At 64.8% G+C, this 27,960-nt stretch overlaps 1 protein-coding gene across 3 annotated transcripts; it reads right to left on the bottom strand.

Annotated features, from left to right (window-relative positions):
• Window positions 1-34: 34 nt before the first annotated feature.
• Window positions 35-27,942, bottom strand: DLGAP3 (DLG associated protein 3). Of its 3 annotated transcripts, none has more exons than XM_064471238.1 (12): window positions 27,568-27,942; window positions 11,393-11,476; window positions 7,666-8,740; window positions 6,417-6,622; window positions 5,874-5,988; window positions 5,524-5,758; window positions 4,692-5,032; window positions 4,479-4,564; window positions 3,368-3,792; window positions 2,957-3,048; window positions 2,619-2,762; window positions 35-2,104 (listed from the first exon to the last, which is right to left on the bottom strand). In XM_064471238.1, the coding sequence occupies exons 3-12, from the start codon at window positions 8,680-8,682 to the stop codon at window positions 1,886-1,888; spliced, it is 2,880 nt and encodes a 959-aa protein (XP_064327308.1). In that variant the 5' UTR covers window positions 8,683-8,740; window positions 11,393-11,476; window positions 27,568-27,942; the 3' UTR covers window positions 35-1,885. The 3 variants fall into 3 exon arrangements, with proteins under 3 accessions (XP_064327308.1, XP_064327310.1, XP_064327309.1); XM_064471240.1 differs by having other exon boundaries at window positions 5,874-5,940; XM_064471239.1 differs by lacking the exon at window positions 27,568-27,942 and adding an exon at window positions 22,473-22,721.
• Between the last annotated feature and the right edge of the window lie 18 nt (window positions 27,943-27,960).

Genomic DNA, 27,960 nt, shown 5'->3' with positions numbered 1-27,960 from the left:
GCGTCCCCACGGGGAGGTGGCTGCTGGCCCGGAGTAACCAAAGTCATCTTTATTAATTGCGGCGGTTTGTTACAATAAAAAGGGAGCCACATGTCACGGTCACTGCACGGCGCTGGCCGGGGGCCGGGGGGCCCTTCCCAGGCACATCCCTAAATCTGGGGTGCGGGGGGTAGTGGGGTGGGAAAGGGCTTTGGGTGGCTGAGTGGGTGCTGCCGTCCCGGAGGTGTTTAGCACCAACAGACCCCCAGAGCAGGGGACCCTCCATCTAGGCATCCCCCTGCTCAGCCCGGCCCCCCCTGCTACATGGGGGGCGCAAGCTGGGTCCCCCCAGCTGCCTCCAATCCCGCTGCCCTGCCCGAGGGCCCTGGGCAAGGTTTGGCCATGGAATTTGGGAGCTACCCGGCACCCACCGGCCCTGCCTAGGGGGTGGCTGGTGATGCTGCGTGGGGCTGCTGGCATGGCGGGGGACAGGGTTGGGGTCCTCTGCCCTTCTGACACCAAAAGGGACACTGGGGGGACAGGATGCTTGGAGAGGGACCAGGGATGGGGACAGGGATGGGGCAGATGCAGACTCCTGCCCTGCGACACTGCTCTGCCCTGGAGGGGACTTTTGGGGACCCCCACACCCCACTCCCAGGCCTGCATGCAGCAATGGGGTTGCTGGGAGCAGCAGCATCCTGGGGTGTCCCTTGGCCCCACAGGGTACCAGGCACATGACAGCCCCATCCTGGGGTGTCCCATCCCCGCGGGGCACTGGGGAGAAGGGGTGACCCCCGAGTGATCTCTAGCAGCCCTGCACTCAATGGGCAGCTGCCAGCCATGTCCACACTCCCGTCCCACCCACCGGCACCGAGCCCGGCCCAGGGCAGAGCCACCACCATCCCTGGCACCGCGGGTGCAAACGGGCTGTGGGCAGGTCTCCCCACCGCTACCGCCTCGCTCGCACACCAGGGAAGTGGATCCCACCGGCAGCGAGGCACAGGGGGACCGTATCCCCCGTCCCTGGCTGATGCCACACTGCAGAGGTGCTCCCAGACTCCAGGCTGGCAGGAGGGAAGGACAGATCGATGGAGGGACAGACTGATGGGGAAGGAGGGCTGAGCAGGATGGGGAGAAGCGCATTGTGGTGCTCCGTGCGATGGGGATGAAGCGGGGCGCTTTGCTGTGACCGAGGGTTTCTGCTGCTCTGGTCCGTCCCACCAGCCAGAACACAGCGCTGGCCACGTGTACTTTCTGGTTTATTCCTCAGGTTATATTTATATAGGTATATAGGGGAAGGAGCCCTGGGTGCCCTGAGGCAAATGAGCCAGAGGCAGGTGGGGGCAGCGCAGGGGAGCCCCTTGTCCCCCCTGCATCCCAAAGCCTTGTGCCGGCAGGGCCGGGGAGCGGGATTGGGGGGGCTGCAGCCAGGCGGGGGCTGGGCGGGCCTGTCCAGGGCTGGGGGGCCTGTCCCCACTGCACGCTGGGGGATTGCACTGAGTACAGAGAGGCGGGGGGCCTGCCTGCAGCCCCCTCCCCTCCAGCCCGGCGGGGCCGGGGGCTGAAGGTCACCTCTCTTTTGGTTGGGACGCAGGCTGTGGGGGGTGCGGAAGGGCTGGGGGGATCGGAAGGGGACAGAGAGCTGGGACACGGCCCCAGGGAGAGCAGAAGGAGGGAGAGCCCCGGACCCCGGGAGAGTCTGGCAGGGGCATGCGGGCGGGGGGGCAACGGGACGGGGCAGAACCGGGCTTGCGTTTACCCGCCGTCGGATCCACGAAAGGTCTAAGATAGAAAAGAGAGAAGCTGTGAGCAGGGCCAAGAGCTGCCCCAGGGTGTCCCCGCGGCCCCCCATCACAGTGAGCTACGGCCGCGCCGTCCAGTCCGGGTAGAAAAGCGGAGGCTGCGATCACAGCCGGGTCTGCGCCTCGGGGATGTAGATCTCGATGCTGTCCGCGCTCTCGGTGGCCGAGCTCTGGCGGAAGGAGGCAGCTCGCTTGGCTGCCAGGAGCCGCTTGCGGGCCTCCTGCCGCTGCCGGTCCACCGAGTCCAGGGAGCGCTCCTTCACCGGGTGCACCTTGGAGCGCGGCGGCTTCTTTGGTATCAGGGGAGGCACCTTCTTCTCCTCCTGCACAGACAATGGGGGCTTCAGGGCGGGTGTGGGGCCAGGACCTCCAGGGAACGGGCATCCCAGCGGGCTCGGCACAGCCAGTGGGCATGCGGGACACATGCACCTCCGCGCACCGTGCTGCGGCGGGTGGCAACGCCAAAGCCACAACGAGATGGCCCCACACCCCTCCTGCACCCTGCCTGAGTCGCGAGGCAGGGCTGAGCATCCTTTTGTTCGTCTGCACGGGCACGAAGGTGCCCAGGGCACACTGCCCCTGCCTGAGCTGAGATCCTGCCCAGCCCTTTGCAGGCAGCACTGCACAGAAACACCTAGCAAGCCGGCTGCGAGGCCGTGGTGGGGGAACAGCCCCTTCTTTAGCCTCATTTTTCCCGGATCTTTGGTTTTCAAATGTTTGCTAAAAGCACTCACTGGCGACAGCCTGGCAGTGGTGGATTGGGCATAGACGTGTTTGGGGAGGAAGGAGGGAGAGGTGACAAGAGGACAAGTGCCAGTGGCAGAGCCCTGCCCTTACCTTGGGCTCCGTGATCTTCCACCCGTTGGCCTTGAGCTGCTGGAGCTCTGCGAACTTCATGCTGACGTCCTCTATGGAAAGCTGTAGGAGGTCCCAGAAGCCAGCCAGGTCTTGGAAGGTGGGCACAGGGAATGCATTGGGATCCTGCAGGGACAGAGGGATGTCATCCACGTCTGCCTGCAGGACATCGGCTCTGCTGGCCACACAGCCATCCCACCCCCACACTGCTGGGGGGTTCTGTCTGGTTCTCCCCCCACAGATTCCCTTCTCTACCAGCTAAGGTATGAGATTCCCTGCCTGCCATGGCCGACCCCGTGGCACCGTGGCCTGGCACTCACCATGTTCTGCTGGCAGAGGCGGTAAAACTGCTGCACCTTCTGGGACATGAGGAGCTGGGCGCTGCCCACGGCGCTCCGGATCTTCTCCAGGACTGGCAGGGGGAGAGCAGATGGTCAGCGCTCCCGCAGGGCACAAAGCCTCTCCCCTGTGTGGCGGGGACCTGCAACCCCTCGGGGGCAGCTGGACAGCTTGGATCCCCCCAGCCTGCACAGGGCCTCCCCCCTCCTCTGGACCCCACTAGTCCCAGAGGGTCTCCCAGTGTTTCTTGCCCCTACCCAATGTCTTTAGCCATGGCAGGGGAGATGCTCCAAGGTGGTTCCAAGGTGGGAGCACTGCAGGACTGTGGCTGTGACCCCCAGCCCCACAGGAGCCTCAGTCCCTCCCAAGCCCGCAAATCCCCCCTGACTCACTCTCTTCTGGCAGGTCATAGTCCTCGGCCTCCCTCTCCATCTGCTGGCACCAGCCCTCCATCTTCTCCACCTCCGCCTGCAGCAGTTTGATGAACCATTCCCCATCGCGGTGGCAGGGGGAGGCACGGCCGGAGTCGGGGAGGCTGCGGGAGCCCCGCTCCATCCAGGCATCCCGCCTGGGCACCTCCACCGTGTCATACTGCAGCTGGTAGTCCTCCCGGTACGCCCACTGCCCCTGTGTATGCACCGTCTTGTACACCGCGTACTGCCGGCCGGACTCGGGCTCCGAGGAATGCCGCTGGAAGGGGCGCCCGAACTGCAGGGCTTTGTCCTCGGTGGCCACGGCCAGGCCGGCGAAGCCCTCCAGCTCCAGGTCTGCCTGCACGCCCGCCGTCACGCTGTTGGAGCGCTTGAAGCGCGCTCGCCTGGGGAAAGCGAGAGCGCATGGGGATCCTCACGGCCAGCGAGGACAGCCCTGCTGCCCTGTCCCCTTGCTGGGTGCCATCACGGCAGGGTGCGGGGTGCCCACAGGCAGGCTGGGGCTGGGGACACTGGTCTGGACCCACGAGCATTCAGGCCCACGGGGACAGCCCTGAGCAGCTGCAACCCACCAGTCCCTCATCTCCTCTGCTCTTAGCCCGTTTCCATGGCTACCAGCACTGGACCGAGGATGGAGAGCATGCACCGGGGCTGCGTGGGCACGTTGCCAGAGGTCCCCTCCCGCAGGCCATGCAGGTCCCGGCACACGGCGCTCCCACCCTGGCCAAAACATCATGTGTTGTTGCATAAAAGCCCAAAGGTTTCATCTGTGCCTGGGCCATGTTCAAACCCCAGGGCTGAGTCCCAGCGAAGAAGACCCGAGCACAGGGCAGGAGCAGGGAAGCCCCTTCCCCGGGCAGGCCGTTTGCAGCAGCACAGTGCACAGGCAAAGGGGAGGCCAGATCCTGCCCCAGGGTAACCAGCCTGGGACAGGGACGGTGCTGAGCTCTGGGGGTCTCAGCCAGAGGGGAGAGGGACAAGATGCTGCAGGGTGGCTCAGAGAGCCCCAGGGGATCCAATCCCCCAGTGTAGCAAGTGTGGCAGGTCTCAGCTCAGCCCAGCAGCGCGGTACCTTTTGTCCTCCTCCACCTGCACCCCGATGGAGTGGAACTCCCTCTGGCTCCTGCTCTCCGTGTCTGAGTCGGAGATGGCCTCGACCTGCCAAGGGGCAAAGGGAGAACGCTGGAGGGCAGCCCCGAGGTGAGGTGCGGGGTCTCAGCGTCGCCCACGCCACTCGGGCAGGCTCGGAGCCGGCTCCCAGCCCTCGGGGAGGAGCGAAGCCCACCTGGACGCCGATGGAGGGACGCCACTTCCGCTGCCGAGCCAAGCTCCTCAGCTCCTCCCGGCCGGGAATGGCCTTGATGATGAGCGTGGAGGGCTTGGGAGCGGCACGGGGCTGGACCGGAGGCAGGTTGAGGGCCACGGCCGTCACCTTGGAGCTCTCCAGGCTCTCAGCCGAGTTGCAACGGGCCGTGGTGTCTTTGGACCAGGCGGGGCTGCGGGCGACCTCGCCGGGCAGGTAGCTCTCATGGGTGGACTCGGTGCTGCTCTGCGCCGTGACGGAGATGAGGGGTTTGGCTTTGGTTCCTGGAGGGATGGGAGGTGGAGCTTTTCTGTAACTGAAGGCTGTTGTGGGAGAGGCGCAGGATGAAAAGGCGCGTGAAAACACAGACACTTGCTCATTTCCCGCCGCGAATGGGGGCCCCGGGGGAGCACTGCCCACCTCCTCCCACAGTGCGGGGCCCACAGCCCCCCAGGGTTTGCACCTTGGCCGGCTGAGATCCAGGCTGGAGCTCAGAAGGGCTGTTTGGCATGTTTATTCCCAGAAAAGGATCAGAAACCAGCCCCAGACCCACAATGACCACGTTGCTGCAGCACCCAGCAAGGGGCAGAGATGGAGAAAGAAATGGAGGGAAGGAAGGAACGGCAGATGGGTGCTGGGGAACAGAGCAGCCCCCTGACCAGGACTGACCCATGGGTGGGATGCTCACACCCTGTGCCAGGGGCTGCATGGGGCTGGGGGCAGCTGCAGCCCTTGGCAGGTGTCTGGGCAAGCAGGTGGGGAGACCCGGGGGTTCCTCGTGCGTCCAAGCCCCCACCAACCCCCCAGGACTCACAGGTGCTGGGCTTCAGGATGCTGCTGGTGATGGGCGGCCCAGCGGGGGCCGACATGGAGAAGAGCGAGAGGCAGTCGTCGTCCTGGGAGCAGCCCGCCTGGATGGCCCGCAGGTAGCTGTGGCTCCGCATGCGGAAGCAGCCGGGCAGGTCCAGCGCCTCCACGGCCTGTGACTCCACCTCGCCAAAAACCGACTCGCAGACGGCCTCGAACTGGTGGTTGAGCTCATCGTTGATCTGAGGAGAGCGGCGGGTGAGGCTGGGGTCGAGCGGGGCAGGAGATGCTCAGAGGAGCATCCATCATCGCCCCTGCCCCAACCTGCCGCACGGCGCCCGTGGCATAGGACCCTACCTGGCCAGTGGTGAAGGATCGCCCGTAGCCCTGTCCCCGTGGGAGCATTCGCGGTGGTGTGCAGCAGCTGGGACAGTTACAGATATATGAATCAGAATAGTGCCTACTTGCAAACCTAATGAGAGACAGTGGGAATAGAAGGGATCGCACCAAAAGCAACACGTTCAAGCAGAGCATTCGGAAACGCAGCCACCAGCTGCCACCACTGTCCTGCTCCTGACTGCCCCGAAAAGCTGTCCTGGGGTATGGGACGTGTCCCCCGTGGTATGGGGCCACCAGAGGGGTACTCAGCAGGTGCCGGGGATGAGGAGGCAGCCTGTCACCTGCCAGGACTGGGTCACATCCCAGTTGTCTCCTTCTGAACGTGCCTCTCCTCCCCAGCCTTTGCTCGCGGCTGCAGCAGTGGGTCGCACCCTGAAGCCCAGCGCAGCCGCATCTCCCCCGGTGCCTGCCAAGGGCAGCTACAGCTCCCAGGGAGCCCCAGCCCACGCCCCCGCTGCCGCCCCCGGCGCTGAGACAGGGCTGGGAGGCAACAGCCCTTACTTGGTCCTGGCCTGGTCGGCGCTGGAAGAGCGGCGGTAGCTGTCTCGCCGCGTGGCCGCCCTGGGCGATACTTTGGCGCTGGCATCCGAGTCGGCGCTGTCCTCATCGCCCATGGCCTTGATGTAGCTGCCGCTGCGCATCCGCCGGCAAGGGATCTCCCCGTCCTTGCCCACCGCTGGGTACCCTCTCCACTCGTCCTGTGGCACCTGGGGCAGGAGGCAAGCGTGGGAGGACGCGGTGGCCGGGCTCCCGCAGTCGGGATGCAGAGCCGAGCCCCGCGCCTGCCACATGGCACATGCCAGCCCGAGCCTGGTGTCCATGCATGGTCCAAATGTAGCATGTGTGCACAGCCCAAGGCCGGTGCACGTACTGGCAAGGCCCCCATGCCCTCCCCGCAGTACCCCAGAGCTGCAGGGGCAGACACTGGGGGCTCTGACTCCCTGAGAAAGCCCCTAAATCCAGGACAGCTGATCTCTCCTAACAGCCACAGCTCCCCGTGCCCTGCGCGGGTCTGTTCCCAAAATGCAGGGCAGTGCAGCCGCTCCCACCTCGCAGCCCCCCCGGCAGGCACGGCTGGGCCAAATCCCACCCATGCCAGCACAGCCACTGGTCCTGCCACGTAGCGGCCACTGGTCCTGCCACGCACCGCTGACGCCAGTACCACGGGGTCCTTACCGGGCTGCGGCAGGGGGACAGTGTCCCCCAGGCCCCACGGGGAGGGTGGTGGGGCCGGCACCCTGCCCCGATGCCCCCGCTGTCGGCACAGAGGGGCCCCGGCCGCCCCGTGCCCCCGGCCAGCAAGGCATTGCCGCTCCCTGTCTCCTTCCCCCAGGAAAGGGAGAGAAGAGTTAATTAGTTTTTAATTGGAAGGGTGGTGACCTAGAAGGGAGCCCAGTGACGAGGCAGGCGGTGGCACCCGGCCAGGCACAAGCAGGATAAAAGCTGTGAGAAGGGAGCAGGCGTGGGGCCACCAGCAGCCCCAAGCCGACAGAGCCGGTCTGACCCCAAATCCAGCGGGCGTGAGGCAGGAGGTGGTAGATGGGGCTTCACACTGCCGGTGAGGGGACAGCAGGGACTGGTGCAGGACCCCAGGGGACGGGGCACAGGCACTGGGGACACGGAGCAGAGCTGGAGCATCCCCACAGCGCCCCAGGCTGCTGACATGGAGGGTCCCAGCCCCAGCTCACCCCACGGCATCGCTGGCCACAGTGCCTGGGGTCGCAGCCCCCCACCCTGCCCAGCCCCTCACCTGCAGGTACTGGTATGCTCGGTCTTTGGCCTTTGCTTCCTGAAGCATCAAGGTCTTCTCGGTGCCACCGGCGCTGGGGTAGGCTTCGCGGGCCTGGCTGACGGTCATGGTGTGCCAGGCGCTCCTCTTGAGCGTCTGGCCGTCCAGAGACATGGACATGCCGGCACAGGCCAGGCATTTTCCTTCCCCGCCGCCCTTTAGACTCTTCAAGGTCAAGTCTCTGAAGGCACTTTCGGGAGCGTCCACACAGTACTGGGTGCCCTGGTCGGCGGCGTGCCGGCCGGACACCATGTAGCTGCTGTCGCTGTCCAGGTTGTCATCGGAGCTCCACCAGCCCATCATCTTGGACCGATGCCGGGAGTCCACCTTGCGGTCCTTGCTCTTGCTGCGCTTGCCGTGGCGGGACTGGTGGTGGTGATGGTGGTGGTGGTGGTGGTGGTGGTAGCCGTCCCCGCGGCCGTCCATCTTGGCACCGTTGTAGTCCCGCTTGGCCGGCGCCTCCAGGGAGTGGGACTTGGCGAAGAGCTTCTGGACGGAGTGGACGAGGTGGCGGATGCGGCTGGGGCTCTCGCTGCGGGGCTCGGCACCGCCGGCCCGTGGGTACTGCAGCGTGTGGAAGCCGTCGTGGTGCAGCGGCAGCTGCTTCTCGAACTGGTCCAGCAGCGTGGGGGGCAGGCGGTTGATCTTGCTGGCAGGGTGGGCGGTCGCCATGCATTCGTCGCAGGAGTCGTAGGGCTGCTGCGCGTGGTGCATCCTTGGGAAGGTGCTGCTGGCGCTGGCGGAGGGCGGCTCGCTCAGGGGCCCACCCGGGCACTCGCTGGCCGCGCTGGGGCTCCGCACCGGGCAGTAAGGATGCTCCAGGGAACACGGCTCGCTGGGGCTGAGGATGTACGGCGGCCGGCCCTCGGGGCCGTGTTGGACGTAGTCAGCAGGATGCTCGCAGTCCTCTGGGATGCAGCGGCAGCGGGGGCCGGAGGAGGGCTGTACCTGGCTACGCTCCCCATGGTAGCCCTTCATGGTGTCAGCACCCGCCCCATAGCCTCGGCATCTTGCAGGGTCGCCCCTGCAGGCTCATCTGCGGGGACAGGGACAGGCACAGCGTCACGCTCCCCTCTGCACCCCACCGCCCGCGAAACGTTGGGGTTGTCCCACAGGAACCAACCAAGGGGGCTGGGAAGCTCCCAGGGCAGGATCCAGCCCTGGCTGAGCCCCTGTGAAGCTGGGCTGGAATGCCAGAAACCTGGTTGCCCATGGGGTGTGGGGGGCATGGTGCCGGGGCCGGGCACCCAGGGTCACCCCTGGCTCGGCTGCTTGGAGGGGGCAGCACTAAGGGGGGGAGCAGGAAGGAGAAGGCACTGCCAGCAGGGATGCAGGCAGCGCGGGGCCTGCAGACAGCGAGGGAGGACACGCTGCCATCATCAGAAACTTGTTTTCTCCTCCAACACCAAATATTATGAAGTGTTTCTCCATTAGGAAACGGTTCTGGCTGAGTTTTTCAGCCGTTCCGATTCACAGAGCTGTTAATGAGCTGCCGCGGGGCGCGGGGGGGCCATGCTCTGATGTCTCCATCCAGCCTGTTCTCCCCACGCGGCCCCGGCCGTGGAGCACGACTGCGGATGGAGACCCACGACCAGCCACCCCGCCAGCCCCACAGCCCTGCCAGCCCCCATGGATGGAGAGTCAGGGAGCAGAGCTGACTACGCCACGAGGGGGGCACCCCCATGCAGAAGCAGGAGGGCGGACGGCATCAAGCCATGCTGAGCCCCACGCCAGGCACTGGGACGCTGGAGCTGCATGCACCCATGGAGGTTTGTCTTCCTCACAGTCCCTCAAAAGCTCTGCCTTTGGTATGACTGTAAATGAGGAAATTACTTATTCTCCAGTGTATCTCAGCTAATTAACAGGCATCATTAATGCTCTCGTTATCATATTTGGGCAGGGTGCTGTGGGCAGCCCGTCTCCAAGACTGGCTGCAGGGAAAGGTGACCGTGGGATGGTCCCAGCGGCACAGGGGGTCCATTAGACACGGTAGGCATTGGAAACGAGGGGTGCCAGGAGGGCTGGGGATGTGTGGGGAGGGAGGGGCCGCATGCCCTGGGAGGGGAGAGGGGCTGGAGGTCCCTGAGGGGTGCGGGGGCGGACAGCGATGCACGCATTGGCAGCGAGCGGTAGACGGGGCCGCGGCAGCGCCTGGGGAACGCGTCTGCCCTAATAAGCCTCCGCCACCTTCCTTCCCGGCTTCAAGGCTGGATGGCTCAGTCCTGAGCCGCTCCCCCCCACCCTCACAATCTCGATCCTGCTCTAACGAGGCTCCCTAATTGCTGCATCTTAACTAAAGGATGCTGCCGCCTGTTACAAAAAGAAATGCCTCTCCACTCCCGGGAGAGCTGCTATGAGGAGCGGGCACAGCAGTGTGGGAGGGGGCTGCCTCCCCTGCCCTGGGATCAAGCCAGCAATCAGCAGGAGGACGGACAGATGGACAGACAGGCTCCCAGCCCCGGCTCTGTCTCTGCCTCTGCAGGCTGAGCTATCATCTCCTGCCTGGGGAGAGAAGCTCTCAGCTGATCCAAATATTGCCGCTGCAGCGGGAAGAAGGAGTCAAAATAGCTGAGCAGCCCGTCACCACGAGCCCGGCGGGCTTTTGTGCTTGGCTGGCGCAGGAATTAAACAAAGCTGGGCCCCACCGCCGCGCCGGCAAGGCAGTGCCGCAGCTCTCCCGCAGCCGCAGGCAGCGGTGGACCAGTGGGATGGGGCAGAGGATGGGGACACGCCGTGGCAGAGGATGGGGACACGCTGTGGTGAAGGATGCCGTGTCCCAGCCGGTACCAGCTCACCAAAGCCACGCTGGCGCCTGTGCCCTGGGCAGGGACCAGCCGGTCCCCCTGCGGGCACCCTGGTGGTGGGGAAGGTGTCAGGAGCGATCCTGTGGGTCTCAGCACAGACAGCCCAGCCTGGGGTCCCTGTCCCCATGTCCCAGAGGGGATGGCCACATGCAGAGGGCAGGAGAAGCCGCCAAGCCCACTCCTCTCCCCCACCCAGGGTGGGCAGCGCTGGCAGGAGGCTGCCACATGGGGTGGGGGGAGCCGGCCGGAGCACGGACCACGGGCGGATGGCCGCAGTCAAGAGCGGAGCTGCGTCCCGCTGAAGGATGCTCACGCTGCGCGGCCCTTGGGAAGGAGGGGATTTGCGCCACCGATCCGCAGACTCAAAATGGGGGGAAAAAACCCAGACTGGCTGAATTTTGTGCCATTTAACACGAGGGTAATTACCACCAGTGGGAACCTCCCGCCCACACAATTATGTGCTAGGATAAACTGGAAGAGCATAATTACCATTACAAATAACTCACTTCTTGCCTTTATTGCATCCAAAGCCTAGAGAAACTCCCACTGGCAATTCCCCCACCGCCACCTTCCCTCTGACGTCTGCTCCCACCGGATGGTCAGCACAGGGAGGAGAGGGGCCCATAGTCCCTCGCACTGCGGGCCACGCCGAAATTCAGCCCCCCCCCACTTAATTTGCCATAGGGGCACATGGCAGAGGCAGTTCTGCTCCCAGCACACTGTCCTGGCGCAGGGCAAAGCTGGGCTTTCCAAGATTTCCAGGTCAAACCCTGAGAGCTGGGGTCGATGGCCCTGCGCCCGGGGGGCCCTGGCCCCTTCCCAAGCAGCCCCCACTGCGGGCAACGTGTGCCGGGGTCCTGGCGAATGCTGTCGCTGGCACTTACCGCCTGGCGCTCAGGGGGATGTTGTCCTCATGGCCCCGGCCGCCGGTGGCTCCTCCACGCTGGGTCTCCCGGGGGCAGCAGGATCTGGGGGGAGCGACATGAGGGGGATGAAGCCCAGGGAGGAAGAGCAAGGGTGTTCCTCCCCAAAACAGCCTGACCCAACTCCCTGTGTATTGTTTTAGTAGCTCAGCCTTCCCCCCTCCCCCGAGGCCACCCCGTAGGCAGCACTGCCTGCACCGGCAGCAACGAGGACGGCTCCACGCGGCCGCAGACACGTGTTTCGCCCAACTTAGCCCCAAAACCGTCCCCAGCCCCATCTTCTTATGCAATTCCCTGCCAGCGGGCGCTGGAGCTGGCCCAGCGGCCACCGTGCCATTGACTTTGATTTGCTCTGGATCCGGCCATATACTCCACAAAGCCTCCTCCCGCCACCCCGGCTTTCCAGCATGAGCAAAGGGATTTTTTTTCCAGCCGCCGGCCCGGCAGAGGCGTGAGCTCAGCCCGTTCTGCTTTGCAAATTAGCGCGAGGTTTTGCCAGCGCGGGTCCTGCTGGGGATCTTTATGGCTGGGGATGAAAGCAGGAGAGAACAAACACACAGCGTGAGCGCCCGGCGCCGCGTGCAAACTGGAGCCTGGAAAAAAAAAAATAATAATAAAGTGGTTCCCACTTAGGAGCTGAGCAAATTTGATCTATGGTCGTAGGAAGAAAATAAATATGGAATATCGCCAGGTCGTTTCCACCGTGCTTTTAATCTATTTACTTTTTCCCAACTCATTGTAACCGAGAAAGATTGTAGAAAGCAAACATATTATTTTATTACTAATTGCTCTGTTATTTTATTAGGCTGTATTAGTAAAATTTACTCAGCCTGGGAAAAAAAAAAAAAGAGGGGCTTAGTAAGAGAACGCCTGATTTAGTACATAATTCTGCACTGAGTTATTATTTTCTTAAAAGTTGAATTAGCTGAAAGCAGCTCACCAGTGGTTCATTAGTTGTGTCAGTCAGGGAAGCATCCTACGGGAGAGGTTCCTCACCCCGATACGTACGGGCTGGCCAGGGGAAGGGGAAGGGGAATGAGCAGGATGCGAAGATCGCGGCAGACATGCTCAATGCAACCAGCAAATCAAATCTGTTAACAGAAGAAAACTGAGCGGGCAGCAAGTGGGCACTGCCCGGAGCGGGTGATGAGGGGCAGAAACCAACCACCGTAAATAAGGGATGGGTGGGATTTTTTAAAAAGTCATGAAGGATAAATACCAGCTGAAGAATTGCAAATGCGAGCAGAGCGAGAGGTGCTTGCTGAGGCTGCCGAGAGGGGCTGGCAGCATCGTCCTGCCCGGCAGAGCCGGCCAGCACCCCGACGGAGCTGGGCTGGGGGTCCCTGGCACCCCGATGCCGGGGGGGATCTCCCCTGGCTCAGGCCTGCCCCAGCATGTCCCTCGTCGCTGCGCACCGGTGCTTCCCAGGCACCAAACCCACGGTGACCCGGGGCTCGAGCCCAGTGCCGCCGCCCCACTCCACGTGCGGTGAGGCTGAGGACAGGCCATTCGATGCAAGGGGCAGGTTATTATGCACATGATTAATTTTGGCACCGGCCCCAGCTGCCTGACAGCTCCTTCTCCAGGGCTGGGGAGAGCGAGCGCGAGAGGTGCTGCCTCTGCTGATGCAGCGGTTGGTGGGATGAAAAATCCTGCAATGCAGCACTGCTTCTTAATGAGCCATTTGTCTTTGAGTCTTCTTGACTCATTACCATGCCGGGAGAGGGATGGGAGTTGCCCCAAGTCCCCATCTGAGCAATTACTCCTGGAGCAGAGCGAGGAAATACAGCCACGACGCGCCCCAGCTGCCAGGGATCCCAGCACAGCCGCCAGCACCAGGACTCCCCGCTGCAACGCAGGTGCCTCCAGCTGCCACCGCCACGGGGGGAGTGGGACCCTCCACCCTGCTCAGCATGTGCAGCCCAGCACTGCCCGCCCCGACACCCTGCTCCCCAGAGCCAATTCCCCTGAGGCAAGAGCCACACTCCTGTGCCGGGGTGTGCGGGGGAGCCGGAGCATCCCAGGGCTGCTGGGCCAAAGCCAGCGGAGACGGGAGCCTGGAACGCCATCCCCGCAAAGCCCAAACCTGGACCTTGGTGGAGGAGCCACTTCTTCAAAAGCCCGCTAGAAGCAAGGAACGGCCGGGCCAGCGGCCAGAGCCCACAGAGAAGTTGGCTGAGAAGGAAAGAGGTGGCACAGGGAAGGGGGTGCCCAGCATCCTCAGGCAGGCGTGGGCAGAGGCAGGGCTGGCAGGGGTGAGCTGCCCCAAGGCACAGGCACCTCCAGCCCCCTCAGCCCCACAGCGATGCTCATCCTGCCCAGGGGAGCCAGGACACAGCACATGGGGAGCCGACTGCCGGAGGTGGGCCCCCACGGCCAGAGCGGCAGGAGCACAGCTGAGTGAGTCGGGAGACCACCCTGGAGGGATCCCCAGGCCAGGCAGGGCCTCAGGGACCCCAGCCCATGCCACCTGGTGCAGGCTTCATGGGTGCTGTGCCGCACGGATGAGTACCCATCAACGGTTATGCCCACGGACAGCTTCCCTCCCACGGATGCACTCCACATCTGCCCGTGCTGCCTGGGGCTGCAGTAGCCAGCACACTCCCCCGGTGCCCCTCCAGCGCTTGGTGGAAAGGGGGAGTGTGCAGGGGACCCCGGGGAGCCTGGCAGGAAACAGAGCTGATGCAAGACCAACACACCCCATGTTCACCTGCAGCAAAGGGAAGGGACAAGCAAAGGCATCCCCCCACGCCACACTTGTCCTGGGGGCTCTGCCCACATCCCCCATGGGTACCTTGCTCCAGACAGGCGGTGGGCTCTGGGCATCCCCCAAGAGTTAGACCTGCCCCCACCGGAGGACCCTTTCCAGGCATCTGGGGGCCGCAGCAGCCCCCCAGGCACTGCCAGCCATGCCAGGGCCCCCAGCTGGGGGGCAGTGCCCGATGAACCCCGTTTTGCCACCTGCCCCCCCCGGCTGTGCCATTTCTCCCTCCCCGCCTACACGCAGCCGGACGGGCTGTGCTGCCTGGGCTTAAAAAGCCACTTATCTCCCCAGCCACACGGTGTAATGACTTAAGCCGGGGATCACTCCAAAGCAGCTTTGGTGAGTGCGGGGCCGCACAGCGCTAGCACCGAGCACTGCAGTGGCGATGATCTCTGGCCATCCCCTGCCCATCCCCGCCGAGCACCTGGGTGGGCTGGATCTTCCATCCCCAGCTGCGCTCCGCCGGGCGCTCAGCCATGCCAGGGCTCTCACATGCCACCGGAGCTCTCCATGCCCTGCTTTCTGATGGCATGCGGCACCCTCTGCTCCAACCTCAGAAAACACCCGTCCCAACCAGTTCCTTTTATAACACCATCCCATCCCATGGTTCTGCCCACAGCGGGGCCACAGGGGCCAGGGTTTCCAGCAAGCCGGACCTGGGAATGGCAAGGAAGCCGAGCCCTCGGTCGCTGTGCCAGCAGTGATGCTCCAGGCCACTGCGCCCCATTCCTAGGCTGCATCCCACCCCCGGGGTCCCTCAGGGCCAGGGCTGGGGTGGGCACAGCAGCCCAGGGGCACAGCACAGCCCAGCTCACCAGTGGAGGACCCAAACTGCCGCTTTAATGGATGGGCTTAATTTGCAAAGCTGATGAAAACCTAAATATTTAAATACATAATTCTGCACAATGCTTTTAGCACAGGCCCAGCGTGGGGGCAGAGCGAGGGGAGGGTACATGGCTGGTGAGCCAGGAGCATGGCAGGGATGGGGGGCACTCTGGCAGGGCCACTTTGGTCACCCAGGCACTGGCACCCCCCATCACACCCAGCGTGGGGACAGCGCATGCCCTCACCCCCAGCAGGCAGGGTGGGTGTCATGGGGTGCTCTGCCATGGGTGGGTACCGGCATCCTGCTCAGCCACCAGCCTCCGAAGCATCCCAATGGGAGACGTGGGGAAAGGGCAGCGCGGTCTGAGCCAGGGAGCTGCGAAGGGTGGCAGGACAGGCCCCCACGGAGATTACACCACTGATATTCCTGCTACAAGAGCTTAAAGATAAAAGAGATTTACGGGATTTACCAGCAATACAAATTGAATATTTAATTTTAGCTGCAGGGGAGGAGGGGGGCTCGTCCCTGCCAGCACGTGGAGGTGTGCGAGCGGTGGGCCCAGGGGCTGCCCCGGCTCCTGGGAACACATTTCCAGCTCTCAGGAGGAAATCAATGCCAGGGCTGTCACCTGGAGCTGGGGAGCCCCATGCCAGTGGGACCAGGCACCCCCTGCCCAACCTGCCCCTAATCCCACCAGCCGCTCGCCAGCTGCCAACTGTGCGGCGCAGCCTCTGCCACCACGTGGGAGCTCCCACGGGATTGTGCCCAGATGAACCACGTGCACAGCCCCAGCGCCCAGGATGCTCCAGGGAGCCTCAGGAGGGGCCCTGGACCCCACACGCTGCCCATGCACCAGCACGGAGCCAGCACTTTGCTGCTGCCTGCTTCACTGTGCTCCCCCCACCCAGACGAGGGTGTCCCCAACAAGGCTGTCCCTGGACAAGGCTGTTTGCCAGCCAGGGAACGGACTGGGCCAGGGAACGGGGCTAGGGGCAGCAGGACGGAGCTGAGCACCCTCCAGGATGGGGTGGAGAAACTCCAAAGGGGACCCAGCCGCTCCCAGCCAGAGCAGGAGCAGGGGGCAGGCAGCAAGAGCCCCCTGCCAGCCATGGGCACGGGGCTGCCGGCTGGCCCTAAGCCCCAGCACAGGGGTGCCCATGGTGCCACCAAGCCGGGTGCCCATCCTGCCTTGCTGTGCCATGGCCGGGCGTGCAGCACCGGCGCGGGTGCCGCCACAGGGCAGGCTGGGGGAGGATGGCGGAAGATGAATGAGGGAGTCGGGAGGCTAATGGCATTGTCTGGAAAGTAGGTCGTGTGCTGAGCAAAAAGGTATTTATATCAAAGCTCGCTCCCCCGCAGAAGCTCCCGAGCTGGGCGCAGGCAGCACCGCAAGCCCATGGCCGCAGCCCCGGCACCCTGTGGCACCCCATGCCCCCACAGGACCCCCTGCCTGACCCCACACCCAACTCTCCCACCCTGGGTACCCGCACCGTGCCGGCCCCAGGGCTGCCCCACTCGTGGGGCGGCAATGCCAGAGGTGAAGTTATCCCGATGGAGCAGGAGCCGCGGCAGCTCCTTGCCTTTTGCTGACCCAGCTGCAGGTGCTGGGTGATGAATGTCACCAGGTTATTTTTATTTTAATGTAACCTTTTCCAAGGCATAATATTCCTGTGGACACTCCCCAGATGGGCACAGGCTGACAGCAGCCCCGTGCTGGCTACAGCATTGCGGCCCCTCTCCCTGCACCCAGCCCTGGCACCAGCCCGTGCCACACTCCTCGCAGACTGCATCACCCCTGTCCTGAGGTTCAGCCAGGCCTCAGCCTTGCTGCAAGTCTCAGCCACCTCCTTTCCTGCTGGGGAGAGGCCCGTGCTCCAGGTCCCCTCCCTCACACCTCTGACCTTCCCAGAAAAGCTGACAAATCGTCCCAGTGAGCCCAGATGGAGCTGGTGTCTGCCAAGAGGTTTTGCCCCCGCCAGCTGTGCTGTCCCAGTGGCTGCGGATGTGACCCAGCCAGCAGCCCCGCTCTCCTGTCCCCATCCCTGCCCCATGCCCAAGCAGCTTTGGATCCGGCACAGGAGCAGGTTCCTTTCCCGTAATAGCTGTGTCAGCTGAATTTACAGCCCTGCTCCGAGTTATTAATAATAATGGCCTCACTCTTAAGTAGGGCTTTTCATCTGCCTCAGAGCCCTTTCCAGAGGACCTCTGCAGCATTATCACTATTTTATTCTTGTTTCAGCAGGCAGAAGAGCGAGACAGAGAAGGGACGGCCGTGCCTGCTGCCAGGCAGCCGAGCTGGGGTGTGCAGCGGGGAGCCCGGCCATGAAAACCCCCGGGGAGGCTGGAACGCCCTGGCCTGGCGGGAGGCAGCCACCACGGTCAGGCTTGTGCTGGCCACGCTGCGGTGATTTACGCTGGCGGCAAGCCCGGGCCCCACCGCACAGATAAATCCACTTCAGGCAGCAATAAACCAGCGTCACCGCATCAGTAATCCACAGCGCTCCCACCGCGGTGAAAAACCGAGGGGCAAGGCGCTACAGCCGCCGCTCACGCGCTTGTGCCAATAAATCCCCGTTCTGTGTCAGCAGGGCTGCGGGGAGGTCTCCAGGGTGGAAATCCCTGGTGGAGCCGCAGCCAGAGGGGTGGGTGCCACCAGGCACCCGTGGGAGATGTCAGCAAGGGAGACCCAGGCGCAGGGCACCAGCCTTGAGATGGCCCCGGCACATGGGATCTGCAATGGCCACGTGGGACCAGGGACATCCCCGAACCACCCGCCGCGCGTCCCCCCGCAATGCCTACCCGCCCCGGGCAGCACCAGTGTCTCCCCGCCGCGCACCACAGCGGGGCTCTATCGGCAGATTTATTTCCCTGTAAAAGCGCTTTGATCTGAAGTTATTTTTTGTTTACTAGCAACAACGTATTGTAAATACATCTTTGCCGATAATTATAGAGTCTGGGCGCACACCTTAATCTCCATAAAATATCAGATGCTACAATTTGCCTGATTTAATGAGATTGGAGGCTGATAAGCCGCTGAGGTAAGCTGTAAACTTGGGGGGGGAGGAGGGAAATGATTGCAAATGTGCTAAAACGCCTTCGTCCTCCTCCTCCTCCTGCCGCTGCCACGTGCCCAGCCCAGGAGCGTGTGCCCAGCCCCGCAGCCCCCTGCCCAGCTCCCGGGGTGGGCCTGGGTTGCGCCGCAGTGGTTTCACGCAGCAATGGGCATTTAGGGCAAATGGAGCTTTTTATACAATTTACCTCATTAAAACTCCAAGAGCTGAGAGCAGCTCCGAGGCCTCACCGAGCCGCCCATGGGGCTGCGGCCGGGGGCTCTACCTCGGCACGCTGTGCACTCCATGGGCCCCGTACCGTGCCGTGCCGGGGAGGGCAAGCAGCGTGGCACGGCGGCCCCGGTGCCAGGCTGGGCAGAGCTGCCGGGCTGGGGCACAGGCCGGTACACATGCACCCTCCCGTGCCAGCAGCATGCACGGCTGTGTGCCGGCAGAGGTGCGAGGTCAGGGTCCCGAGGGGGTGCAGGGGCACAGCTGCGCTGCCCGGGGAGGTGTGCATGCTGGCACCCCACGCTGTGCAGCAATACAGGTGTGTGCATGCATGTGCATGCGTGTGCAGCCCTGCCTGGGACCACCGGCCATGCCAAAGACAAGCTGCGGCAGGGGGGTCCACGCCAGAGGGGGCAGGGAGGGGGCCTGGCCCCCGGGGAGCTGCACACCCAACGCCACCCTCCCATGTGTGCATGGCCGTGCCCTCACCATGTCCCTCCCAGACACGGGGGTCTGTGCGGTCCCAGGGGTCCGGGGTGGGTGTCCCCCTCCCACAGTGATGGGGGGGCCCTGCCTGGGAAGCAGGAGGCTCCTCCTGGTAACGAGCACAACCGTTTCCACAGCAACCTTAAAGGCCTACAGCTGCCACCTCACTAACGAACCTGCACTGGTAGCGTTCCCAGGGGACGCCAAGCCCTGTCCCCCTGCCCATCATCCAGGCCTTGGACCATGGCACCTTCTCCCCCCACCTGCCAGCCCCCAACCCATCTCCCCGGCTGGTACCTGGGCTCACCCACAGCCCCCTCCCTGCACCGAGACCCCAGAAGACGCAGACCCCATGCACCAAGCGGGACAGGCACCCCCAAACCACCCCTGCTCCCCCCTGGATGGGTGCGAGGAGCTGGTGGTGACCTACAAACGTCAGGCTGATGGGTTAATTAATCTCCCTCTTCCTCAGGCTGTTATCAGATGGAATAAGACATCACCTGAGACTGTTAATTGGGCTAATTATTCCAGTTTCAGATTTTAAATAATTAGTTACTGTTGTCTCCAGCCTTACTTCCACAATTTTCTAAAAAGGTCAGGTGGCTCCTGGCTCCCGAAACCCACGAGACCGGCCAGAGGGGCTGTGGCAGGGCCCAGCACACTGAGCCCCCCACACCAGCTGGGGCACTGGGGACAGCGTGGTCCCCACCAGTGCCATAGTGGGAACCCGCCTCATGCTCACACTGGAGCTGGCAAGAGAGGGACGACCTGTGCCTCGATGGCAACAGAAGGAAACAAGGAAAGAGACAGGGAGATGAAAGCAGAGGGTGAAGGATGGGGGGCCAGGAGGAGCCCTCCCCAGCCCTCTTCTCCCTCCCTACACAAAAACAGTGATGACTGCTTCAGGCCGAGCTCCCCCTGCCAGACTAAGCCACAGTAAACCCCTCCAGCAGCGCCTGGCTCCCCCTTGGGTACCTAATTCCTGCCTGTTCGAGGTTATACTCCCCAAGGGGAAAATCTCAGCCAGGCATTTTCAACTAATGCAATTTCCCCATGGGGTTTCCCAGCTGTTCGGCATGGAGGTGCACACCGTTCGCACAGATGCCAGGCAGGAGCACAGGCACATGGGCAGCACCCGCCCTGCAAAGGGTCATGGCAGCCAAAGCAGTACCTGGTGTCCGTGGGCTCCCCGCAGGGACCACCCCTCGCCCCGTCTGGGCCATTGGCAGAGAGTTGGGTGCCTGCCTGTGTGGCACATGCAGGGCAGAGGGACAAGCAGGGCCAGCTCAGCCCCCAGCCTCATCCTCTCAAGGAACGCCATGCTTTCTCACAGTCTCATCCCCCGCTATTAATAGCCTTCACTAGCCTCCTCGGGAGCCATTTGCATATTTGATTGCAACTCCGAGGCGGGGCAGGGCCCTTCAATCAGCCGCTCCCGCAGCCTCATTTGCATGGTTTGACATTTTGTTCTGGGAGCACTGACACCGGCACCATGGTTGGGACACAGCTCTGGAGGGGCAGAGGTGGGTGCAGTGTCCCCAGCCAGCAGTGCTGCCCCGGGCACGCTCCATCGGCCACCCCGCGCCTGCTTGGGTGAACCAAGCGGAGCTGGCAGCACCTCTCCAGCCTGCCCCAAACCCAGAAGGGTGTGATGGAGCCTTGGTGGCCCATGTCCTCAGGTGCCCTGCTCTGCTCTGCAGCAGTTAGCAGCGCCTGGCGGTGAGCACGGCCGTGCCCAGCCTGACAGGCAGGGTGTGGGGCGGCGGGCACGGCCGTGGGTTGGCTGCCCGTCCCGCCAGCCCTGTCTGGCGCTGTTGCACATCAAAGGCCAGGGGCAAGCTGGGACATCCCCAGGGGAGTGGGGTGACCCCAAGCCCCAGCGTGCCCATCGCCACACCCAGGTGGGGACCGAGGGGTCCGGACAGGCTCCCAATCGGCCACGCAGCGTGGGGCGATCAGCACCGCGGACAGCGCCTGCCCGCCGCCACCGCCACGGCCACCACGGCCACGGCCACCATGGCCACCACGGCCACCACCACTGCCACAGCCAGCATGGCCACCACCGCCACGGCCACGGCCACCACGGCCACTACCACTGCCAAGGCCTCCATGGCCACCACCACTGCCACAGCCACCACAGCCACCACGGCCACGGCCACCATCTCTGCCACAGCCACCACGGCCACCACAGCCACCACTGCCATGGCCACCATAGCCACCACCACCGCCACCAGCCCCTCTCGCAGCCCCAGGCCAGGGACGCGCCAGGCGGCGGCAGGAGGAGCCAGGCGGCTTCAGGGCCCCGGGCAGACACAGCCGGGAGCTGTGTCCCAGGACGCCCTTGGTTCCCCCCCGGCTCTTGGCATCACTTGGCAGGAAAAAAACAACCCAGGGTGAGGCGTGGGATCGAGCCTGAGGACTACAGGGATTGGGAGAGGGCTCTGCTACTTCCCGCCCTCCTGCCTCAGTTTCCCTTCCAAGAAAACACACCAGGGAATACAGGTTCATATCATGGAGAGGGAAGGTGGTTGGGGAAAATGATGGAGAGGTACAGAGGGATCCGACTGCCACTGTGACTGTGCCAAGGAGCAAACCAAAGACAGGCAGGGCTCGGAGCACAGATGTCAGCACCGGCTGTGCCGCTCCCCAGCAGCAGGGCCGTCTGGCAGGCAGGCAGACCCGGGGCTCCCCAGCTCCATCCACAGACACCGCAGATGGGACCCTGTCCCTCGCACACACGGAGCTGCAGCCCTGCCCCGCTCCCGACGCTGTCAGGACACGCTTGGCCCAGTCGCCCTGGCACTCTGCTCCCTGCTCTGCTCTCTCGAACACAATGAGCAGCAAATGAACACCGACCCCACGGGGGGCTCGGACAAGGCCAGCATATCCCCCCAGCTCTGAGCATGCAGCAAAGCCTCCCACACACACAGCCTGCTCCTTCCTCGCCCCCACAACCGGCCGTGGACCCCAGTGCTGCACGGCTCAGGGACAGCCAGCGCAGCATTGCTCCATGCAGAGCTGGGCCTGGAGCATCGTGGTCCCACCTCCCTCATCCTGAGCGAACACCCGCATTGAGACCACCGCATCCCCTGGGCTGACCGCACCATGTCCCCAAGGGTGAGCTCAGCTCAAGGCTCAGCCCTGGCTGCCACCCGCAGCGTGTACAGCCCCAGCGTATGCAGCCCCCTGCCCCAGCGTGCACAGCCCCTGGCCCCCAGCCCCAGTACACCCCCCACAAGGTGCACAGCCCCCAGCTCCAGCAGACATAGCCCCCAGCCCAGCGCAGAGCTGCAGGGAAAGGGAGGGGAGACCTCTGGGCTGGGAGCTCCCCATCCCAGCCGGACGAGCCTAAAGGCTGTGCCGGGGCTTGTCTGGGCGAGGGCTGGCCGGGAGCCATACGCTGCACACCGAGATGAGGACGTGGCTGCCAGGGAGGAGGACTCGGCCAGGAAAGGGTCAGGAGTGCTCCGCGGGAATGCAGGCTGCATGGGGGGCTCCCACTCTCCCCAGGCTGGGGGGACTCGGCTCCCCCCGCCCAGCGCATCCATTGCACCGGCACCGCTGGGCGCAAAGCGGGGCTGTCTTGGAGAGGGGCTCTGTGAGGCATGGACCCCCCTGCACGGAGCCGGGCCCGCTCCCCTCCCGCCCTGCAGCCCCTTCTCCTGCCCCCGCTGCCCCACTCACCCTGCCACTGCCGCTAAGCCATGAAGTTGCCCGCCTGGGCTCGGCAGGAGCCGGAGGATGGCAGCGGCGCGGCGGCTGGATTCGCTCTCTTCCTGCGAAATCCCTGTGGGCTGCCCATGCCACGGCAAGGCCGCGCAGCGAGCGGGGCCCCCGGCCCAGCCGGAGGCGTCCCCGGGGTCACGGCCGCCCACGGCAGCGCGGCGGCGGCCACGCACCCAGCGCCTGGGCCGGCACCGGCACCTTCCAGCCGGCGAGAGGCGGTGGCGGAGCCGGCGCCCCCGCACGCTTGGGACACACCCACGCGCTCTCCCCGGCACGCTCCGGCCACACCCGCGCACCGCCACGCACCCCCGGGAAGGGGCTGCCCACGCCGGCAGCAGCACCCGCACGCCCACGCAGCGCCCCGCACGCACCGCCCCGCTGCATCACCGCGCGCGTGGACGGACAGACGCGCAGCCCCGCACACCCGAACGGACACGGCCGCTCCGCGCCGCTGTGCACCTGGACGGCCACGCGGCCACGCACACCCAGCTGCTCCCGCACCGCCGCACTGCTGTGCACCCCGCACCCCCCGCTGCTCCCACCCCGCAGCTTCCCCACACCCCCCCCCGCCCACACGCTCCCCTGTAACCCGCAGGCACCTGCGCGCAGCTCTCGCCCCCGCCAGCCCCCCGCACGCCCACACCCCTGACACCCACTGGTACCCGCCGCAGCTCCCCCGGCACGGGGCTGTCCCCAGCTCCCCCCTGCCCAGAGGGGGCCCGGGGGAGCCCAGAGCAGGCACGTGTCATGACATGAAACACCAAGGCTGTCCCTCGGCTCGGCTGCACCGACGGCCCCAACACGGGGTGCATTAACCACCACGGGGTCTCACCCCGACCAGCTGGCTGGGGACACTGACCTGGCTGAGCTGCACCACCATGGCAGGGACAGCCGCAACCATGACACAGAGTGTTTCCCCAGTAACAACCAGTTCACCATCCCCAAACCGAGGGGTCCGGGGTCCCCGGTCCCGCCACAGCCCCTCCAGCCCCTTGGGGTGATGGGGGGTGCCACGGGCGGAGGCCGCAGCACTGAGGATGGGACATCGGCAGGTCCCCTGCCGGCCGTCACGCCAGGATTCAGTACCTTCAGCTTTCGCAGTCCTCTCTCTCCAAAGCGGCACCCCCACACACCCACGGACAGGCTGTTCTGCCGCTCTGCTCTGCCCACCAAAAACTTCAGCTAATTCCCAGTCCAAACCGCTCCTGGCTCCGCTGGGGGAGAGGGCCAGGCAGGCAGCGAGGCGCCTACCACCGCCTGCTGCCCAAAGCTGCCAGTTTAAGGCCAACCAGACCCTCAGTGAAACGCCGAGCACTGGCAACCACGCTGCAAACATCTGCTCTTCCAACGGCATCATGATTCACAGGCTATTAATTGGGGCTTGGCAGCACTGGGGAGTGTTTGCATCCCCTGGCTTTGCTCAGAGCCACAACTCGCTGCTGATGAGGTCCGGGTGCCGGGGAAGGAGCCAAACCCAGCAATGCACCGGCTGCAGTGGAGCCGTGCCAGGACAGGCACGCGGGGCACAGTGCCCAGCTCCCACACCAGCTGCCCAGCCCCCCAGGAGTAACGCAGGAAGAGCCCCAGGAAAACAGGAGCAGTGATGCTCGGCGCTTGCCAGGAGCAGCTGGCACCGCCGGCACAGCACCGCTGCACCGTGCAGCAGCCCCAGCACCTGCCCGGCTTGCGGTGGTGAGGCGGCCTGCTTTGGCTCCCACACGGCCACATGTGGCTGGGTTTGTGGGTGCTGGTGATGCTCTTGCAAGTGCCCGTCTCCAAACAGCGCCGTGTTTCTGTAGGGTGTCCTGGCTGCCTCCGCGCGTGGCGCTGAGCCGCTCGCTCCCCGGGGTGCCGGCATCACCAGCTTCAAGGGGAACCGCAGAGCAGCACCCTGCTCAGGCAGCACCAGACAAAGGCTGTGCAAAGCCTCCTCCAACGACAGCCAAGAGAAATCTGAATTCAGAAGCTGATTAGAAACCATGTCATGGCTCCTTCCCGCTCCAGCATTTGGAGAAGAGTGAGCTCGGGGAGGGGGGGAACGTGGAAAATCTAATTAGGATTGAGGGCAGGTTGTAAAGGTACTGACACAGGAGCTGCAGCTGCTCGCGGGAGGGGGACACCAGGTGCCCACAGCACCCCTGGCCCTGTGGAAACAGGGAAAGTACAAATTAAATCTCCTTAATCGGATGGGCACTTGCTCTGCTGCCACGTGCCGCAGCTGGCAGAGAGCAGCCCAGCCTGCCCGCGGCTTGGCTCATGTGCCCATGGCGGCCATGCCCCATCTGACCCCCTACAGCCGAGGCCGTATGGCCCCAGGGCGCTGGGCAGGGCAGGGGGAGCAGGAGGGGCTCAATCCACCCTGGAGGAGAGAGCATGGGATGCTGCGCTTGGAGTCTGGCCCCCTCTTTCATCCTGGGGTGGACCCCCCTGTGCTGCTGCTTGCAGGGGGACCAGGTGTCACCGGGCCATCAAGATTGCCATGATCCCAAGGCCAAGGAGCACTTTAGCAGCACTGGCTTCACCTCCGGGATGGCAGAGCCCCGAAGCCACGCAGGGTCAGCGGCACCAGGCACTGCTCTGCACATCCTCGTCCCACTGCCTTCCGCAGACACCCACCGTGCCCTGTGCCACCTGCACCGTGGGGTTGTTTTCCCCCCAGTGAGGAAGGCAGGCAGCCGCCTCCATCTGCCCCATCACCGTGATGGCCCCCAGGACACATCCAACCGTGTGCCCCTGGCCCTCCCGCAAGTCCCCCGGCTGCCGGCACGTCTCGCCTGCTATTCTTAGCTCTCCGGCGCTGCGCTCTCCCGGCAATGGCACCATATATTACTATCATTGCCGGCTGCCAACGTCTTGAAGCAGGCAGCCAGGATCGTGGTGGTGCTTCCACACCCCTGGTGACCTGTCATTGGGTCTCTGCCGGGCTCTGGTCTTCAACAGGCTATTTCAGGAAATCCAATTTGATGGGCAGAAGGAGGAGAAGCCACATATTCAGCTCCTGAGCCAGATCCAGGCTCCTCATGCTGCCGCTTAGATCCAGATTTTAGCTTCGCCCGTGATGGCAGTAAGGGCCAAGAGTCACCTTTGGCTCCAGATCCAAATTTCTGGCTGGGTGGGATCCAGGGTTTCGGATCAGCTTGTCAGAGAGACACAAGCATCTGCAAAACCTGGATCTGGAGCCCCAGCCCCAGACGCAGCAGCATCACCTGGGCACGAGACCCCAGCACAGGGCCGGATCCTGCCCTCACAGGTAGGCAGGTCCCGTGGAGACCTACACACCAGTGCAGCCACCAGCCTCACACCTCCTGCTCGGGTGCTGTGTCCTGCAGGTCCCAGCATGGCTCTGCCCTGAGCTTACGATGGGGAGGCTGAAGGAAGGGCCCCCCCAGGGACCCCCAGTCTGGGCTCTCCACTGCCTTCTGCTCCACCCCATGCCCTGCCCAAACTGCTGGGGGCCAGGCCAGGCAGAATAGCCGGGTGCTGCTTCTCCAGCCTGCGCTGCCATCTCCAGCCTACACAGCACAAGCCCAGGCACTCAGGAGAGAGATTTGGGCACTGAAGGCTTGGCGCCAACTCACCCAGGCTGGATGGGGATGCCACGGTTGTGGCACCCTGCTCCCCGCAGCAGGGATGCCTGGAGCTGGTCCTGGTGCCTGGGCTTGGTGGGGTAAAAATGTCCAAGGCAGCCTCAAACACAGCTCATGCCTGCACCACCCCGTGCTGGTGCTCTCGCCGCCCCCGCAGCCAGGAGGGGCCTCTCCAGTTCAGATGCTCCACAGTCACTTTGCTGGCTAATTTTTCCCTCTCGGCATGCTGGTGCTTGAATAAATGCTTTGAAAGGGCTGACCCGCCTCCCTTCCAGCCTCCCAAGTGTGGCCGTGGCCGTCTCCAGGCAGCCATCCCCCTACTCCATCCCCGAGCAGACGGGGTCCTCGAGGGCTGGGAGCTGTGGATGCGTGCGGGAGAACAGCGGGAGCACGGAGGCGAGGAACCAAGATAGATGGGAAATGACATCCATCTCCTAAAGCAGAATCTGCACTACTGGCCAGATCCTGCCCTGATTTACACCAAGGGAGGCTGCCTGTTCCCAGACCGGGCTCCTATGGGGGCAGCTGGCACCCAACAGCCTGGTTCCATCCCCTCCTGCCCACCTGGGGCTTCATGCCCAGGCCAGGGAACCGGCCTAGACCCACTGTGGACAACACGGCCCTGTACCCCACGAGGGAGGCGACGTGCAGGGCTGGATGTCACGGGATGGAGAGAGACAAGCGGTCCCAGCGCCAACTCGCTCTGCAGGTTTGGCACGGGCTGGAGGGACCAGACTGGCTCCTCCGACAAAACCCAACCATCCGGGAGAAGGAAGGCAATGAGAGGAGAGAGACAGCCAGACCAGAGCCCCCGGAAAGCTCTCCTCGCCTGCCAGGCTGGGTTGTACCACGGAGCCTGGATGCGCGGTGAGACTCACGGCTTGGCTTGTGCCCTGTTCCAGCTCCCAGCACCCACCGGCAGCCCCGGACCTGCACCAGCCCGGCCAGGACACGGCTCCCGCACCCAGCGCCAACGCTCCCTGCCCCACAGGCTGGCGGCAGGGGAGACCACCGGGCTGGGGAGGGCTCCTGGGCCTGCCCAGCCCCAGCCTGAGCCCTCCGCAGCGGGAGAGCACCAGGATGGCGGGTGATACCTTCCAAGGGGAGGCTGGAGGGGCTGAGAACCCCCTCCTCAATGCCTCAGGCACCAGGGGACGGGGGATGCCCGCACCCCTTTTCCCGCAGCCGCCGGGGGATGCCGACCAGCCGCGCTGGCCGAACCGAGCGCCGCGGTACCGGTGAGATGCCCCCAGCCATCTTGCCATCTTCCCCCCGGCTCCCCCCCTCCAGCACCCCCTCGGTGGCGATGGATGCGTCCCCCCTCCCCGTGGGGCCTGTCCCGCACGGCCCCGGCGCCCCGTCGGGGAGACCCCCCACTCCCCCAGCCCTGGGCACCCCGGAGCTCCCGGGGACCGGGGTCCCCGCCCGGCACCAGCCCCGCCGCCCGCCGCCCCCGCCGCTCCTACCCGGCTCCCGCCGCCTACATCCTCCGTTCGCTGCCGGGTGGCTCCCCGACGGCCCGGCCCAGCTGGTCCCGGCCCGGCTGGTCGCGGCCCGGCTGGTCCCGGCTCAGCTGGTCCCGGCTCGGCTGGTCCCGGCGCGGCCCGGGCCGGCGCCCCGCGCGTGGGAGCGCGGCGGGCGGCAGCATGCGAGTGGCGGCGGCCCCGCAGTGCAGCGCGGGTGGGCGCGGATCGGCGCGGTGCGGTGCGGAGCGGTGCGGTGCGGAGCGGGGCCGCCGCCGCGGTGCAGCCAAGACACGGCGGTGGATTTTCCCCGGGAGTCAGAGCGGGAGGCGGCGGCGCAAAATGGCTCCGGTGCGGCTCTGCCGCCGCCTCCCGGCGCCCCCGGGACCCCCGGCC

The sequence above is a fragment of the Phalacrocorax carbo genome, chromosome 22, assembly GCF_963921805.1.
Source record: "Phalacrocorax carbo chromosome 22, bPhaCar2.1, whole genome shotgun sequence".
NCBI classification, from domain to species: domain Eukaryota; kingdom Metazoa; phylum Chordata; class Aves; order Suliformes; family Phalacrocoracidae; genus Phalacrocorax; species Phalacrocorax carbo.
The sequence above is the reverse complement of the archived record's forward strand: the minus strand, read 5'-3'. Positions and strand labels throughout refer to the sequence as shown.

Coding starts and splice junctions, on each gene's coding strand:
- DLGAP3 (XM_064471238.1), bottom strand. CDS start 8,682: ATGAAGGGCTACCATGGGGAGCGTAGCCAGGTACAGCCCTCCTCCGGC. Junction 6,623..7,665: donor GAGCATACCAGTACCTGCAG/GTGAGGGGCTGG, acceptor CTCCTGCCCCAG/GTGCCACAGGACGAGTGGAG. Junction 3,793..4,478: donor CAGGTGGAGGAGGACAAAAG/GTACCGCGCTGC, acceptor CGCTTTCCCCAG/GCGAGCGCGCTTCAAGCGCT.